Below are 18,661 nucleotides of genomic sequence, written 5' to 3'. Positions count from 1 at the left end.
TCAAGCCTGTTTCTCAAACTTAACTTCCTAGATAGCTTGAGTTTTTTCCTGCTACATAGCCATTCATGCTTGAAATAATCACAATACAATACATGAGCTTTTTATTATATGAACATTTTAAAAATTAACAACAAACCTCTGGTTTTCTGCTCTGCATTCCATAACAGAGGACTGTAATGACAAGTGAAAATAGAATAAAATTATTCTGTCAGGAGAAAACAGGACTGATACTTAGATAATGACATTATCAGACGTAAGTTGAAAAAAGTTTTCCAAATAGTAACAACAATTAGTAATCTTACCTCACTTACTTCTTGCAAGGTTTTGTTGAACTCTGAAATTCTTTAAAATAAAAGGTTACCATTATGGAGGATTTCTACTTATGTTTAAAAAGAAAAGAGTAGGCAATTACCAAGAAGCAAACATTTTTCCAATTGATCAGTAAATAGTTAACAATGATTTTTTAAAATCATGCCAGTTTTAATATTGTAAAACTACTTTTAAAGGATTAAATAGTAAAAAACATCTTTTCATCTGTATTAGTCACTTCACAAAGTAAGTTTAACCTCTGTCATCCCATATAAATATATTTCAACATCAACCCACTTCTTTAAGACTTATTTAGAAGAGCAAAAGATAAATCTCAATATTGTCTTTTAGTAAGCAAGCATTTGGAACAGAATTCTAACCTCACAATTGAAGCTACAGAAAGAGAATGAACAGGAAATTCTTCTACAAACAGAATCTATTGGCTAATTACAGGGTTTTTTTGTTTTTCAGGGGAGTTTTGAGAATAGCAGTTAATATACAGTCACTTAAACCTCTCCAAAGGGTAGTACGAGTATTAAGAATACTAGGAAGAGAAAGGTTAAGTACAACCACAACTGGGGACAGCCCCCCATAGACAAAAGCTTTGGTAAGTCTGGAAAGAGGAAAGGGCACATCTTAGAAAGACCATGAAAGGAGATGCTACACTAAAATAAAAAATATAGATAGGACTCCATGAGTACGTATAAAAAAACCATAGCTATACAAGTTTTCATATTAGTTTCTTAGAAGACTGACCGAACCCCTGAAATTATGACAACCATTCACTCATGATAAGCAGCAGCCAGACTGGCATTTTCAACAGTTCACAGCTCATGTCCTCAGATTTCTTTTTTTCAGACCATCGGCATATACATAGCTTAAATGCTACCTTACTAAAGTCTTTCTGATATGGAGACAAACCACTGCAACTTTGTTTGAGCCTCAGGGAAACTGAAGGACCTAAATGAAATCAACAAGCACACTGTCTTTTTAAAACAAAATTCACTGACACGTAAAACAAAAATGAGACTACTCTAACCAATATGAACTTCATCTTAAAGAAAACAATTTCACAATTCCTGAAAATTTTAATTTACGAAGTACAAGAATAATGCAAAGTGAAGAGTCTAACCACATAGAAGGCCTTACTTAATCTTTTTCAAATATCTCAAAGGTTTCAATCCTTATTCAAAATTACTCACTTCACTTCTTGCAGGGTAGGTGCCACAATTGGAATTAATTTTGCAACGTGATTGCTGATGGTTATGTTATTAATCTGTTAGAAACAAAGAATCCACTGATAAATCAAAACAGTAATTCTTAGCATCAAAAGAACCTTACGTTCATATCACACAGTCTACAAGTCTGAAGTTCCAAAGGTAAGAAGCACACTTTCTCATGAATACACTTCAGAAAATATTTACCATGATGTTATTGTCACAGCTTATCGAAGGAATTGTTTCACTTGGGGCACACCAAGTAACAGTTTCTGATCTATTATCATCAAGAGAATAGCAACGTTACCATATCTCATGTTAGGAAAAAAAGAAAGTAGGTTAGTTTGCAACAAAGAGACTTTAAATCAGATACTGAACAAACTTCCCAACTGTAATGAGTGTGCATCATGGGGACAAATTCCATAATAGTCACAGGGAACATACAATGCGGAATCTCAGGAGTTAGATATCAACAACTGAGGTGAAAACCACAATAGGAGTGATCTAAATATATGTGATATAGCCTCAGGACAGTAAAGCGTATTAAGGTTCGCCTAAAGATCCCTCTTAGGCCAGCATTCTCATGATCTTCTGGTTGCCACCAGTAACTGGTATTTTTACACTTGATGCACGCAGCAAGCATCTTCCTGAAAACATCTGACATAAATGCTATTGACTTTACTGGCGAAATACTGTGCTAAAAAGTAAAACAGTTTCAAGAAACAGGAAACCTCCTTTTGTAATAGCTATGGGCATAATGTTAACACAGTAGGGTCATCCCAGTTGACATTATCACCATGGAAACACAAATGTGGAGGCAGCTCTTATCCTGGGGATAGTGAGGCCCAACCCCACCTAAAGTTTCTGAATGTAAGCTAAAATCTTTCTTTGTTCTTCTGTCTTAATTGTGGCATGCAGTGGAGTCACAAACAATAGATATATGGACAAACTTGTTACAACATGTAAAGTTTCCCCAGCATTTTCTTTTTACCGATGCTTAAAAATGTAACAGAGCTCAATGTGCACCTGTGCAGTAGCTGTCAGTGGGGATCCTACACTAGAAAACTGAAAAAATGGACATTAACTTGTTAGGGACCTTGTACCTTTTTGGCTATCCTCAGGCTTGCAGAGATGGTATATGAAATCCCAGACTGAATGCTGAAAAGCATGTGTAAGAGAAAGGCAAAAGGTCCTTTACAAGTTAATGTCAAGTTTTCAGTTTTCCAACCTGTAACAACTAAATATTCTCATCCTGTATTATCTAGATACTGAATAACCTATACTGTCCTTGCTTTGCATGGTGTTCTTCTGTTAAACCTCTTTTGTGTTATAGGAATACAAATACATTCATACTACATACACCTACTACAAAACTGACAACTGATTAACCACTAGCTAGAAAGTATTAGGGCCACCACTGCTTAGAACAATGCCGTATTTATGAGAGTCTCAACATGAATCATTCCCAGAATGCAGTCCAACCTAACTTGTGATCAAACTGTAGGTGAATTTCCAGGGCTTCTTCCCTGTTTTCAGTGGTTATATAGAAAATATAGACAATTAGTGTAGGAAGTCTACTTAACTGAACCTTTAAAATTTAGCCACAAAACAGTTGTTTAAGACAGAGAGATAAGATCCATGCACTGTAAATATTAACTTGTATTGCAACCTATATTTGAGGTAAAATAAACCATAACAAAAGTCAAATTAGAATATCAGTATTTTAAGTGTAGACAAAGAAATTTATTTCAGCCTTCCTTACAACAAAGTTTTAAAAGGGAGAACACTTACTATTTCTACATTTAGTGACGTGTTACTGCTTTCTTCACTCGCCTGAAGTTTTGCCTTGCCCACATAGAACACTAAAACCAGAAGTCAAAAAAGTTAAAGAAAAACAAAACTTGTGCTTAATCACATGATGTGAAATTATTTAAGAATTCAAGATTTTATTCTCTTGTGTTACAAGAGAAGGGAAATAAGAACACTGAAATTAACTTTTCTGATCATTCACTATTGTGTAATCATTCTTCCATCTCTTCACTATTCACAAGTGATACTCTGAATATTATTCAGTCCCCTTGCGGATTAAAGCACTTTCAGGATACCATAATTCGCAGTATCATTCAACAGCCCTTTAGAGCTAATAGGACACTTTGGTGGACATAAAGGAACTTCTATGACATTTCTCTCCTTGCAGCCACACATTCAGTGTGAGCTTTAGAGAAGGACCCATGCAGAAATGCATATATCATGTCACCCAAAACACCTGGCACAGTTTACCATGTGAACCATTAGGGGAACTTTATATTGGGAAGCAAACATCTATTCTGTCTCTTTCTAATCTATAGATTATCAGTATACAGCTACCTGGCAGAAATGACCTCATTTTCTGAAGTACTTCTCACAGGAGCCCTTTATCCAAGTATTTTGAAAGTCAGCAACATAAATCAACAAAATCTTTATCTACATTTTTGCCAAGACACATATAGGGAACATCACTGCCCTTTCCATTTCCCTTTGTTTTTCTGTCCTGTCACATTATGCTTTTAAAAAACATGCAGGTTTCTACAATAATGCTTCCAAACACTATTTCAACTTCCTGATACAGGATCAGGCTTAATATGGCAGAGACTAATAGCATATTAGCTTCTTTTTTCTCAGGTCAGTAATTCTTATCTGTAACTGTGTATCCTCTGATAAGAAATATTGATCAAGAACAGAATTGACTGAACATTACTTCTAATATAAAACATGTTTAATTTAATTTTTAAGAAGTTATATACAATCTCTCTGAAGTAGCAAGAAAACTTACTATGGAGCTAGAATTTATATAGCAAATGCAATTTGCCACATTACTCAGAAGAGAAAATAGTTGGACATAATTTTTACAAAAAGAAAGATAAAAGAAAAATGCTAACCTGAAAAATTACAGACAGTCGATGTATTGCATAAAATGGTTTCTCTTGGCATAGTTTCTGGAAAGAAAAATACAGTGAGTAAAAATAGCGAATTTAAAGTCAGTCCTGACAAACATATGCATTTATAATCACTTCAGGCTTTTAAACTTAAAGTTACCCTTTAGAAATATTTCATGTACTATCTAGGCTTCACTTCTCTAGGGCACTTACCATGACATTATCTAAGAACTAATATGCAGGCTGCTACACACAGTTTTTGCTTAATTTTCTGTAACAGTTTCCACAGAAGACCTACATGCAAGTAGTCTCTGCATTTAAAAATAATCCCACAGTTTGGTGGAAAGCAAAGTAGCAATTAAACACATTATAATACAGTTGTATCTAAGACAATATTTAACATACTTAAGTTGTTAATTTATAGACAGGACTGTACTCTTGCAGGTGTGCACATCACCTTTCCAATAACTGTGCATTGTGTGGCACACACTTTTTCAAAGTCTGTATCAGCAACTAACTTGAATGAATAAAAGTAAGATAGTCAGCTCCAGAACTCTCATTACAACTGTCCAGGCACAAGAAAGACCTGATGAAAAGGGATCTTTGTCTAGATTATCAAAAAGAAGTTGACATTGTTAAAATAATCAAGTCAATGAACTCTTCATACATAATCAAGATAACACAGAAATCAGCGTATCACAAACAGGCTCTTTAAATATCACGATATTCAATCCTCATGTAATATATCATCTGTTTCTGAGGATCCTATTATGGTTAATGACAGTATGAAAACTAAAAACTATTCTGCCTTGTAGAATTGAAACCATGGTGATAGGAAACGGATTCTCTCATCTAGCATACCATGCTTTAGTTAAAACAAACCTTTCGCTACTGCCGTATTTTTAACCCTACCTATACTGCAAAGAAAAATACTGATCTCAAATTTAGGGTATTGTAAACAGCCAGCTCAGCTGTATAAAACCAAAGTAAAGGACACGGAAGATATTTGCATCTGAGACAAAACTCCTGCACTTTCTCATAAAAACAGATGTGGCAGCATACATTTCCTTACAACACTTAAGCAAATTCCTCAGTTATAATGAGGACCAGCAAAACAGTGCAAAATAAGCACATATTTTGGTACGATAATTTAGATCGTCCTCCAATTAACAGCAAAACAAGTCCTGTCCTCTCAGCTGTGATTCTTAGCTAATACCAAATGAGATGGAAAGTTTTTCTTTTTTTACTTTTTCTGTGGTACAAACATTTGCCTGTTTTGGCTTGATAAACTTCATTTGTTTCATCATCATCAATGGCAAGGATTTTGAGCTGCTGGCAATATTCCAAATATTAGAAAAAAATATTTTTTTTTGGAGAGCAATTTCGATTCAAATGAACTTGCTTTCCCTTTCATGTTGGTAGCTGTCAGTGAAGTAGTAATGAAATTGTATCAGTGCTATTATTTTAAGAAAAAAAAAGGTTCTTCAATAACTGAATTTTTGAAATTATTAGCTAGATGAAGAACAACAACATTTATAAAATCCCAATGTACAAAACAGAGATGTCACAGAAGTAAAGAGCAAGGTCAACCTTGTATTTACAGAGAACTTGTATGTGTGCCACACCTAGTCCTGCCTAGGACCTCTGCATGCCACAACAATGCACATAGAAAATAAGCAGCATGGAGGATCAAAGCCTCACCAAAAGTCATTAATGATTTCAATCTCCAAAGATCACCAGGTCTTGCAGGTTACATTTCACACAGTCAAATTATACTAGCCAGTTTGGCTCCGAGCCATCCACTACTTATCCTAATTCTATGTAAATATATTCCAGTCAGTCTACTAGGCCGCTCCATGGGTAATAAATTACTAAACTCAGCCTAGTCCTATAGACCGGATCTGCCCAGAGAACATTAGATTTGGATTCAGTCTACTTCAATCTATTTAAAAGCATGAGGATTTTTTTGAAGTAAATATGGTTCCTGGGACTGCATTTCTTAGATCTTTGTGCCCCTGACCATCTGCTGCTCTGACTCACAAAATACTCCAACTGTTCTATATGTGATACATCAGTAAGCACTGCAGAACTAGACCTTCTACCAGACTGGAGATCAATGCAAAGTAAGGCAGATTACTAATATGACAAACAATAGTACCAAGAAAAAAATCCCATTAAAAATACTTGAGTGCAGGCCTCTTGAACTCACAAACACACTTAAATGTTGAAAAGCATCAAAGAATATCAGTAGTGATACAGTATATAAATCCTACCTGGTGTTATGGTGGAATAATAATCAGTGGTACTAAGAGTGTCTGTAAAAAAAAAAGTTGTAAAATTAAGTATTCACATTTTAATTTAAAAAGCCTATGAAATACAAGTCATAAAAAGAAGTTTCCTTATTTACAGTTTAGAGTCTGTCTTTCCAGGCGAAGTGTAAACACATGACCATTTATTTTATAAGGTGATTGAGTTACTTTCTGCACATTAAAGGCAAAAGCAGCATTTTGGGTGGGTTCACCTGATCAAATCTTTACATCCCTACCTGAGCCAGTTACTTTAGGTTCCCCACTATTCAGTGGAGAAAGAAGTGCTTTTAAGGTGTGATTCATTTGACCTATTTTAGATGGGTACTTTAGGATAAGATGAATCCCATTCTAAAAGCCTCTTTCTCTCTCCATCAACTATGAAGGATAGATAGCAGGATGTCTAGCGCAGATAAAGACACAGAGGCATCTGTAGTTATATGGGATGAATATACTCCAAATGCAAACACCAGGAAAAAGGGTGTAGCAGTTCTCCTGACTGGGTCTGTACTAACTCTATTTGGCCAACATACCAAAAGCACATGTATTATGTAAGTGTTTTTAAGCAATGGTGTGTACATTTTAGTACTGTAAAATACTTTAAAGAGTATCGGAAAGTTTAGAAAGCATTCTATCTATAGATATACCCCTCCCCCCCAAAAAAACCCAAGCCAGCATATTGCTAAAAATAAATGTCCAGTCTGGGCTCGGACAAGCAATTTAGTATTTTGACTAAAAAAGAAAGGTTAACAGTTCAGTGTTAGTTTAATGCACTTCAAAACTCTCCCAATGCAAACTTAAAATATAGACTGTAAGCTTTTTAAGATAGTGTAACAAAAGAATTTGGGCTAAATGAACCCCAGTTTAAAAAAGCAAACTTTCATGAATGCAACACAGATCTTCCTCCAGATCTCATTCACTTTATGTGAATTCTCACCTGCAGTTTGTGCAGTTTCTTCTGAAGACATAGCTGAAGGAGAAAATTAGTAACAGTAAAAACAAAAATAACAAAATAAAAATCTAAACAAACTAAAACTAACTAAATCTAAATAAGAGAAATGTTAATAAAATCTTGCCTGTAGGACTAATAGGATAGGTGATAAAAGTAACAATAGAGGATTCTGGAAAAAAAAAGAAAAAAGTAGCAATGGTATTAATGTAATTCTTTATTTCTATGAATTTTTGAGAAGGAAGATCAAGCATGCAACACTTCCAACAGGAACAGAATTGTAATGCTCTAAGGTTCCCTTTTATGAGCACTTCAGTGCTCAGTAAGAACTGTGCACATTGTTTCAAAAATGTGAATAAGTATTTGAATACAAACAGTCAGTAACTGAGCTCTTTCAGGTAAGTTCCTTCTATTGGTTTCATTCTCTTGGAAGACACAGATGACTGGCACATCCAATAGCAGTAACTGTGCTCAGCTCCAAGACCCTTTTTCTGCATATACCCATGATACTCCTGACCAAAAATGACATACTGAGCTTGGCAAACTGTGCTTCCAAAATCTTATTTTTGCCAGAAACTATATATAAATAAAATAGAACGAGGATGCAAGGATTTTTTTAGCCACACAAGAAAAAAAATTACATTAAGACAGTAGAAGAAAATTTAAAGATTGCTCAGGAAGGATGCGCTTAGTTAGCACATTTTAAGTGACCACACAGGAATATAAAGCCGTTAGAGGACAATGTCACTCCAATATGACACCTCAGTGACTTTTTTAAAGGGGCCGATTTCTTAACAGAATAACATTATGCTTGCCAAACTTCTTTAATAAAAGCATCAGTGTCATCATTTGTACCAATATCTTAAATATAATAAAAAATAGTTGGTTACACTGAAAAGAGAGAGTTGCATACCAAGACAAAGCAACATACTTCATGATACAGAACAGGCAGGGGAGCTTTTCTTTCAGATATATTTATTCCCATTAGACTAGCCATTTTAAACATTTTCAGAAGTTCCTTCCTTATTTTATACTTGGAGCAAGAGCTAAGCATATTTGTTTCTTCAGTAACAATCCTGAAGACAATTGATTTTCTAAGGCAATTAATAAATGGCCAAAATATGAGGAATCACAGTGAAGACTAAATGCTGGCTTCATCTATATCACTTTGTTTGGTATAAACAACTACAAATAATGAATTGGCTGCAACTGTTAATGATGATACATTCTCAGAGAAAGATTGTATCTGTAAAAAAAAGAAGAGTTTGTGTGTCTGTATGATTTTTTTTTCTAGAGCATACTGTGTCAGCATATATTAAGAAAGCAACTGAATGGTTCTTTCTGTGTGTATATTTCCTCTAGTTTTTCACAAATTTTTCTACAAAATATGCTTTCACAGATTATGTCCATCACCTTTGGTCCCACAAGTTATTAGAATTCCCTTCTTTTTTTTTGTCTCTGAAGTGTACCACACTGCATCAAATGACAAAGGTGTGTGTACTGGAGTGGGAAGAGGTGGAAAGGAGTTCTCTCCCTACAGTGTTCTCCCTCTGCCATCCCTGCAAACTATTCACTGTTTAGGTTACAAAAGGCTCTTGATCAAGCAGCTTGCACTTATTTCATCTTCAACCATCACTACCACAAACTGGGAGTGATCCCATAAGCTATGCTAATCCATTAAAAGTAGCATGAAGAATTTAATTTTCATTTAGAAAAGCAATGAAAACCCATTAAATGTTGGAATACATTTACACTACAACTTCTCCTCATTACTTCAGATAAAAGCAGAAAGAGATGTATTTAATATGAAATAATGGGCATTGCAGTAATCAGTAAAGCCCTGGTTTTCTTACCAGCAACGGTTGCTGCAGCTAATGCTCCTGAATTTACAGCATCTGTTTCAGAAAGAGAGAGGGAAAAAAAAAGGGAGGAGGAATACAGATTAGTACATGAAGTTTCAGTTACAGATATAACCATCCTCACAGCCTTTCCTTATATTATCAGAAGTTAACTGGATGCATTCACCAGAAGAGGGCAACACCTGCTCATCAGAAAAACACTTCCAGGTTGAAAAAAAGGTAGACATATTAATCTCTGCTGAAATAACATTAAAATTGTTATGAATTTAAACAGAATTCAGCCAAAAATTATTTCTTTTCAACAAATATGGGACAATTTGCATTGTACAATGCTAAGGAAACAAAATTCATAGTCCCAAGATACATGTCAGACTAGCCGGAACTCCACATGCTTACCATGAGCATCTGGCTAATGGTGGGAGTGGGAATTGAACATTTATGATGAGATGACTGTAGCTGGGTATGAAGAACCCTTCTCAGATCTTGTATTAATAACACTGGGACTTGCCATTTAAAATTTATTTCATACATCTCCATTCTCTTCTCTATCCAGCAAAAAGTAGCATTACAAAAAGCTAATTCATTTCAAGTTTGAATCTCTGCAATTGATAGCAGCCAGCTAACTATTTATATGGCAAACACTAGCCACTAAATCTTTGATCTTGTTACGGTAAGCATTTTGATCCAAAAGTGATTAGAAAATTTGATATCTGGTTTACACAGCAATTTTAAAGTTAGACCTTTAATTTACTGAGTGGTTTATGACAGTGCCATAGGAAAGTAAAATCATAGTTATCACAGAAATACAGTATCAAGAACAACTCATGGCAAATATGAAACACTACTTAAAAAAAATATTCAACGTATTTCAACATCTCTCCTAAACCTTAAAAGTCACCCTATAACATCACTTAAAGTACACTAACTATGATGTAAAGCCCTTCCTGCAGAAAAGCTGTTAGAGATACTAAATGCTTCAGCAGAAAAGTGGATTTTTTCTTTTGTTAAACAGTAAACCAGAAGTTTCTGAAATGCTAATCACTTACATGGTTCTTTATTCAGACAATATTTTGCTTGCCTTACTGAAAACTAATGATAGCCCCCTTCCAAAGGATAAAATTAAACACAACCATTTCAGATGTGCTGCTATGCTAGCAAAATAACATTTTGTGCTGTCAAAAGTTTTGTTTTTGTGAAATAAATTGTTTGCCTTGAACTTCAAGTCTTTTACACTAGAACTGAAAAAATGAGTTCTAGTTTGTGCAAACATGGCTGTACTGGATAGGCTAGTATTTCATGTACCTTAAGTGGGTGCAACTAACACCACTGATTTCATTTTTATAAATCCATTCTTACCTGTAGGTCTGGTAGTTCCTTCTGTATCTGACAAGGGAATAAAAACAGCACAAATGAGGTGATAAATGTAAGAACAGAGAATTTTGTAACAGAAAAAAACAAAACAAAATTAAATGAAACAAGAACACGCTCCTCCTCAGAAAAACCAAAAACTTAAAAAAGAAAAAGATGAAAAAAGAAACCCAAAGTAGTCAAAGCAGAAGACAACTAGCATATTCATTTTTCCTGAGAATCTCTCGTCTAGGCTTTCAATTTAGGACTTGGTCTTTATAAGCCAGAACCCCACATTAAGAGCCTAAAAGAAGTGAATATAAGGAAGAAAGTACAGAAGCAAGAGACTTCACCTATCTGCAATGTTATTAACTCATCTGGAGCATCTCCTAGTCAATAAAGCCTTCCTCAATCATTCTTACCTATTTTGGGAGGACTGAAAGTAACCCTCCTACCTCCCAATGTGACCCCAACTTTCTACTGGGACACCACCAGCTTTCTTCATACTTGTTAAAGGAACCAGTGAGATGCGATTTTCCCCTCTAAGCAGAGGTCAGAATCCCTATCTGACTTTTCTCCTTGCTTCCTTAGGGATCTCTCCCTCAATCTACCTTGCTTTACCATGTAAACAGTTACTAATAAAATCAGAAGAGAATATTCTTAGTTAGTTAGTTAGGTCCTTGAGCCACGGTTAGAAAATAAAAATCCCTCAACCCACTCCTGCTACTCTGCCGGAAAATAAGAATTCCCCACTCAAAAAGTGCCTAGAACAACATCACCACAACAAATCACAAGGCCAGTTTGCCCTCAGTAGGCTCAGCTCTACCCTACAGCAGCCCCTGAAGATGGCCACGTCTAAATGGCAGAGAAAGAAGAAAGTGAAAATACCATTTCCTAGTTCATTCCTGCCGCAGAGATGCCCTTTCCTCACATATGGGAACTTGCTAACTTTCTCCCTATCAGTTAAACAAACCCTCAATTCAAGCTTTTTTGCAAAACTACTGTGCATCCTTTGAGAAATGTGTGTTGCATCTTTTTGAAAAGCTAGGTAATGAACTCCATTGAGTTCAATTTGTTCTCCAGTTTATCACTTTTGGACTTACGGAAGACACATATTAGCCTGCGAGCTTTCACACTGCCCTTCCATCGCCAATGTGTCCAGAAACCCTTTAAGCCCAGTTGCTTGAGTGAAGATGAACTACACTAAATAGTTGCAAACACAGATGTAACAGGGACACATTACTGTGCTTCCACATAGCTATTTTTGCTCAAATGTGGAAAAAAGATGCAGCTGAATAATTCATTTGTATACAGGAAAGAAAATGAAATGTTATTAATTAAGAGAAAAGATGGGGAGGACAGGAGAGGTGTGAAAGAAAAGGACATTTTATTCCACAGATCTTCACAAAGTACATATAACAATTACAAAGTAAACCAACATTAATACAAAGAGGTAAAAAAGGTAGGCAAGATAGCAAACAGTTCCTACATCTGTTATATATAAGGAATAGGAAGGAGAAAGTAATTTAGAGTAAATTTAAAATGTAGAAAAAGAAGAATATACAAAGATGACCATACACCTGTTTGACTTGCCCTGGGCAACACATAAAGTTCTGACTGAAAATGGGAATTAGCAGTATATGAATTTAATACTCAACAAATCAATCCCAAAAGCTTTCTCGTTTAACTACTTTTGTTCCACTTATACCTGAATTACTATTTACAACATAGCAACAACACCACAAGAACAGTACCATTAACTGCTTCATCAGCTTTCAGTGATTCCTCCAACCAGTGTCAAATGCATATTTATATATGTATAAGTACAGTAAGGCACAGTATTTTACATTCATCGATAGATACTGGCATGTTGTGTATTTAGCTTTATGCTCAAGGAATCACAAAGCACAAGAAGACTGCCTAATCATTGTTTAAATCTGAGTTTGTACTGAGGCTACAAAGAAGAATATCTATCACATTCATTCATTTCCACAGTATGACTGTCCGTTCTGTAAGAGGTTAATTTACACAACCACTCTTCCCTGGCCTAACACCTTTCACCTATTACAAGTACGGGTGGATAAAAGCCAGGGATCCGAACACTAAAGGATTTGATGTTATTTCTACTCCCAGCTACAAGCTATCCATTTCCTCTATCCTGTGAGGATCAATGCTCCAAGTTCATTTAAATGCTTTTAAAGTTCCCATTCATTTTGCTCATATGTGAAAAATTCCAGTGCAACTATGGAGTCTCTAAGTAGTTGTGCAAACACTGATGTCCCTGACCACAGATGCTAGGCACAATGAAAATTTGAAGAAAAAATAGGAACAAGGAAAAAAGGAAGCATAATAATTCAGCCTTGGTATAAAGCATACCCAAGCCCAAAGATCCCCCCAAAACAAAGTCTGTTTCTATCAAGTCTGAATTTGGTTCTATTTCTATAGTCTGCCTATAACAACAATAACTCTAACCTGTAGTGCTTGCAGTTTGTTGTGAAGTTGTATCGAAAAAGAAATGTAACAAAAAGCAAACTAATGTGCAAGTAATGCAGAAATAAAATCTTGCCTCACACAGCACTGGAGCAGGTAACAAAAGTAACAATAAATGATTCTGATGCAATAATAAGCAAACAGATGCATGAATAAATAAAGAAGACAACCAGCCAAATACATTTAGGGTTTGCTTGTTTTTAAGAATCTGGGATTAAATTTTCAAGTACTATTCAATTGATTGGAAGAATTCAAGTTTCAATGTAAACATTTTCATCAGCACATAAAAAGATGCAAATAAACACTTTGGTTACACACACAAAACACAGTAAAATCATATTAGTGCAAATTCCTCAAAAATCATGGCTGTCTGGAGCACCTTTTCTTCAATGAACAGATTTTGAAAGTCCTTAAAGTACAATGTAGAATATAAAGTGATTAGACAGGAAAGTTGGAGCATAAGAATATGACACTACACCATAAGAATATGACACATAGAGGTCATCTTGTTGTCTATGCTAAACCAGGGAAAAGGAAATGTTCACGTCTCAGAGGATGTTCATTTAGAAGAAATTTTCCCCATTTGATCATGAGATTGGCATGTCGGATTGTGCAGGAGGTTTTGCTAAAATCAATGTTATATCTACTGCAAAGAATTCCACCCCAAGTTATATGCAAATTATTTCATGTAAATAATCTAGAGTTACTGAACTTCTGGTTCCAAGCTCATCCCATTTTGGAAATGACTATCTCCCTGCCACCCTTAAGATTTGGTTGCAGGAAACTGTGATACAGGCATGTATCTGACTTGAGATATTGCATATAAAAACTGTCCTTCATAGCAAAATTAAACAAATGCACACAAAACTACACCTTTATAAAACACAACTACCAAAAGAAGTGTCAGGCACAACAGTGTATTATATGTATTATCTTTTTATTTATATGTATTATAGTTCCAATCAACTTATAAATAATGCTGATCCTCTAAGTATCTATCACTGATGACTCATCCTTCCTTGACCTTGGAAGGTACCACAGCACATCAGCTGGCAGTTGTTCTTGCCAGATGCACAGATTTGGCGCTTTTCCATGTTCTTTCTTCCTCTGACCCGTGCAGAATGCTTCCTGTCTAGGCAGCTGGCAAAAAAGACTGTTGCTTAAGTACCTTGCACCTATCGTTCCATTTCTGAGCATGTTAAAAATTGCAGAGTTAATCTAATCCTACTCCTTTACAAACAGATGTAAAAGAATCTGTTATTCCAGAAGAGAAAACTAGACTGATGAAACATACCAGTGCCTTTTCCAAATTTACTTCACAGCACACCTGCTAGCCAGGTGCAGACAGTTATCAAAAAAGAATTGGCAAAATCTGTCCTGTGTGCTACACAATTTTCTACCCCTTAGGTTCACAGAAGGTGTTGCAACATAGTCTAGCAGTTACTGCTTTTGCTGTAGGAAAAGAAATTTTAAAGAAAGCTTGTCAGAGTATATTAAACCCCCACAATCCATTCCATTCAATAACTGTATTTAACAGTAAGAGTAATAGCTGCCTTTTGAAAGGATTTTAGCAGAGCCCATTCAGCTATTAAGGAAATACAGACACAGACGCTATTGCTATACCAGAATAATACTTAGAATAAAAATAGATGCAGTCTGGATTCTCAAATCTTTGATAAGACATAAAGAAATCTCAGTTCATTTTTGTTGAGTGTCATACACTGCATGAACCTAAAGCAGCAACTCTGAAATATGGCAGGATGAATACATGAAAATCAGATGAGCTACACTGCATTTCCTTTTTAGGAGTTTTCCTTGAAACTAACTGTTAGTTTTAGTTGATTGACATCCTAGGTAGAAATGTTCTTATTAAAAAAGAAGGAGAGAAAAAGAGAGAGATCAATATCCTTGGTAAAAAATGCACATTTATGTAGGTAAGAAAAAAGTGTAAGTAAATAAAAAATTGCACATTCATGCACATCAGCCTATTGAATTTAAGCTATTTCATTAGAGGCACTGATCAAACCCAAGTTATACCAGACATCTTATTTGAGACAACTGGGATTTTGCCTACAGAGAAATACAGGTCTTTTTAACATCTAGTGATGTATGAATGTCACAGATTATGAAAATTAGGATATAACCTTAATTTCTATAGTCAATTTACAGAAAACATTAAGACTTCTCATTATGACTTTTCATGTCGTAAATCAGGTTAAAATACATGATCCTGTTAAGCAATGTGTTCTAGAGCTCTTACACAGAAGTGTTGATACTTTAAAATTGTACAGTGATTAGGCACTTATAAAATTATTTTCATAACACCTAGTGTGGGTTTAGGGAAAGCCCTTAAGGCACAATATTTACTTTAAATAATATGTAGAACCAAAGTTGTAGAAATGGTAGTCAAATAAAACAGTTCTGTACTGTTAAAACATGCAAATAGATTTTTAAGGTAGAATGGAGAGAACAACTTACGGATCAGTCCTATATAAACTTAGGTGGACTTTCACTTAGTGAGGAAAGTATCCTTCCCAGTGGGCAAGCTGGCTTTCCTAGCACAGAAAGTGAATTCCATCTCCAAAAATTTACTTGCCACTGGTCTTGCCTTACTAAGAGGTTAGCACCTCTTGTAGCAGCTTTTATTTCCAATCAAAGGGTTCTGCAGGAAATCAAATTCTCAAAAGGAACCTGTATCTTGAGGTACGCAGCATCTCTCAGAAAAGGGCACCACACTGTTTCCTTCTGCCCACTAAAAAAAAAAAAGAAAAAGAAAAGAAAAAAAGATTCTGCCCAGGGAATCTGATCTTAAGGTCATTCTCAGATACTCTTGAGGAGACAGTGCAGACCTAGCCATTAAAGATAAACTGCTTTTCCTATCTTCTCCATATCTCTTCAACTTATTTTGTGAATTTTGAGGGTGCAGGTAGTATGCAGGGGTAGGTAAGAAAAGTTGTCCAGTGACATATCTAAGTATTGTAGTTTATTCAGTAAGAAGGCAGCAAGCTCTAAAAAATGCCATATTCTTTCAGTCACAAATCCAGCAGTACAGCTGGCAAAATAAGCTAAACACAAGCCATGAATTTGAAGCTGGCAAATGCAGCAAATGACAGTGGCATGCATAGTTTGAGAGGTGCATTTTTTCTGGATCACAAATCTAACAGCGACCTCTCCTACAGCACGATATTCACAAGTCTACTGTGGCTAGAAATTACCCCTAAAAATAAGACTTTTCACTGATAATGGTGCAGCAGTAGGCTCACCAACCAAGTCTTTCATCAGTATCACTTTTGCATAACAGATGCAATGGAGGAAGAGAGACCGTCACACAATATTCAATTTCACTTATATTCGTCAACCCTCCTCCTTTATTGTATTTAAGAACTAGATAAGGAATTGAACAGAGTTTATTTGGAGAAGGTTTGAAGGCCAATCTGAAGTATCCCTAAAGCTGACATGTAAAAAGGAAAGTCCAAATCCAAAGGTGTGCTAGTCACAGGCAAACAGAATATTTCCCTTAAGTTATCCTCTAAGAATAAGAGCATGAAAATCCTCATGTATATGAAATGTGATTTTATTTGCTTCATGCATTTTCGTCTGCAACACTGTTAGGTCGGGTTCATCAAATCAGTGCATCTAGTATCCTACCCAAGACAAGACACTATATATTGTATTAATACCTTTCCAGATTTTCAGCAAATACAGAACATTTCCTGAGGATCCAAACAGCAAATAAAAATAAAATAACATTATTCAGCATTATTCTTTGCTTCTGTTCAAAGAGATACAGAGTAAGTCCCCACAAGACTTGGGTTTTTTTACAGGAAATGGCACCTCGATTAAATAAGCACCAGTTTCTATTACTAACATGCATTACTAGAAAACAAAAGTAGCAAGTCCCTTACTGTCTTCATATCACTTTGTACTGTTCCAACACAAACAGCCAGGTAAGCCACTACTTGAGAATCACCTCTGTGCAGGCAGAAGAAACTGTTCCAATGGTGTGAAACGAGTTAAGCAACTTTTATCACTGCTTTCCATACCACAGCTGCAAAAGCTTACTTGGAAACCCATATTCTTTGCATTGTAAAAACCTTCATTTCCTGTAATGACTTTTTATGGCAATGGGGATGGAGTGTAACTTGAGCAGCTCCAGTCTGTAAGGAGGCTAAATCCATTAATAACAGTACTTAAGGCTAGGTCCACAAACAGATGTAGCTCTTACAGTGATGAACCTTTGACTACTAGGACCTGTGAACTGAATCTCCAAGCTAGGCACTGCAGACAATTCCTGGAGAGAGACTCTCAAGAGCAATGTTCACAACAGCCAGTAACCCACAGTCCTTTTCAGAGTCTGTGTATTTAAATTTGGATTACAGCCCCCAACTGCAAGTGGCACTGAACAGCTCAGCTCTGTTTCCTTAATTTTGATGCCAAGGTTGCTCTTTTCAAAATTGAGGCAGGAACTCATGCCTTTCTTTTAAAGTTCAAACAGAAAAGAAGGTATCAGTACCTTGCCTTCTCTACAAAAATGTCACATGCTCACAGCATTCTCTAGCATGAGAGATCCTAATCATCAGCCTACAGGCTATTTTAGCTCAGGATGGTCTTCATACCTACTGCTGAAGCTGTTCCACTATACAAAGCAGAATTTAAAATCCATTCAGCCAAAGGGAAAGAAAGGGAGAATAAGATTTTGTAGCACAGTGGTCAAGATGGGAAGGGCAAGATCTGGGTTCTGGTCCCCTGTGAAAGGAACAGCATGCCTTTTGTCCAGGAGCTATTAGACACAGTATACAGAAAAAGCCCTTAAAATGCACATGACGTACAACGATCTACCTCTAACAGGAATAATGAAAAGCTTTTCTTTTCGCTACCTGCAATCTAACTTAAGGTCAGTACACTGTTTCTTAAAATTTTTTGAAAGGCAATTCCCTCCTTGATTCACCTGTCTTCAGGCAATCACCTTTGCCATCAGCAGCTCAGTCCTTCCAGGGCAGAAGAGGTGCAGCTAGGCTGCAGATAATGACACCCTGTAAGAATTAAGTTGCTGGTAGCTGCTTCTTTGCTCCCTTACCTCCCTTATCTCAGAGGAGTTGAGTTGCTGCTGACTAATACTGCTCCAGGTAATGCTTCATGATCCCCTTTAGACTTTTGCACAAGCTGTCCTTTAAGAAGCCTAAGGCAGCAACTAGAATGCTTTCCTTGGAGGAGGAGATAGCAGTCTGAACAGCAGTGGACCAGGGCCTCCGAACAGACACCCACACTG

The 18,661-nt window shown here is 36.0% G+C and overlaps 1 protein-coding gene across 7 annotated transcripts in view; it reads right to left on the bottom strand.

The window, feature by feature from the left end:
* The window catches only part of ADGRG2 (adhesion G protein-coupled receptor G2), a 68,143-nt gene that overhangs the window by 22,698 nt on the left and 26,784 nt on the right, over positions 1 to 18,661 (bottom strand). For 4 of the 7 annotated variants that reach the window (XM_064499289.1, XM_026120782.2, XM_064499259.1 and 1 more), the window contains exons 4-12: positions 10,912 to 10,938; positions 9,550 to 9,591; positions 7,685 to 7,717; positions 6,715 to 6,756; positions 4,445 to 4,501; positions 3,318 to 3,388; positions 1,512 to 1,585; positions 303 to 342; positions 137 to 171 (exon numbers count right to left, since the gene is read on the bottom strand). In XM_064499289.1, coding sequence (XP_064355359.1) covers positions 137 to 171; positions 303 to 342; positions 1,512 to 1,585; positions 3,318 to 3,388; positions 4,445 to 4,501; positions 6,715 to 6,756; positions 7,685 to 7,717; positions 9,550 to 9,591; positions 10,912 to 10,938 — 421 coding nt within the window. The remainder of the gene's footprint in view (positions 1 to 136; positions 172 to 302; positions 343 to 1,511; positions 1,586 to 3,317; positions 3,389 to 4,444; positions 4,502 to 6,714; positions 6,757 to 7,684; positions 7,718 to 9,549; positions 9,592 to 10,911; positions 10,939 to 18,661) is intronic. The other 3 variants (XM_064499272.1, XM_064499262.1, XM_064499281.1) reach the window with 3 other exon arrangements.

The sequence above is a fragment of the Dromaius novaehollandiae genome, chromosome 1 (genome assembly GCF_036370855.1).
Source record: "Dromaius novaehollandiae isolate bDroNov1 chromosome 1, bDroNov1.hap1, whole genome shotgun sequence".
NCBI classification, from domain to species: domain Eukaryota; kingdom Metazoa; phylum Chordata; class Aves; order Casuariiformes; family Dromaiidae; genus Dromaius; species Dromaius novaehollandiae.
The sequence above is the reverse complement of the archived record's forward strand: the minus strand, read 5'-3'. Positions and strand labels throughout refer to the sequence as shown.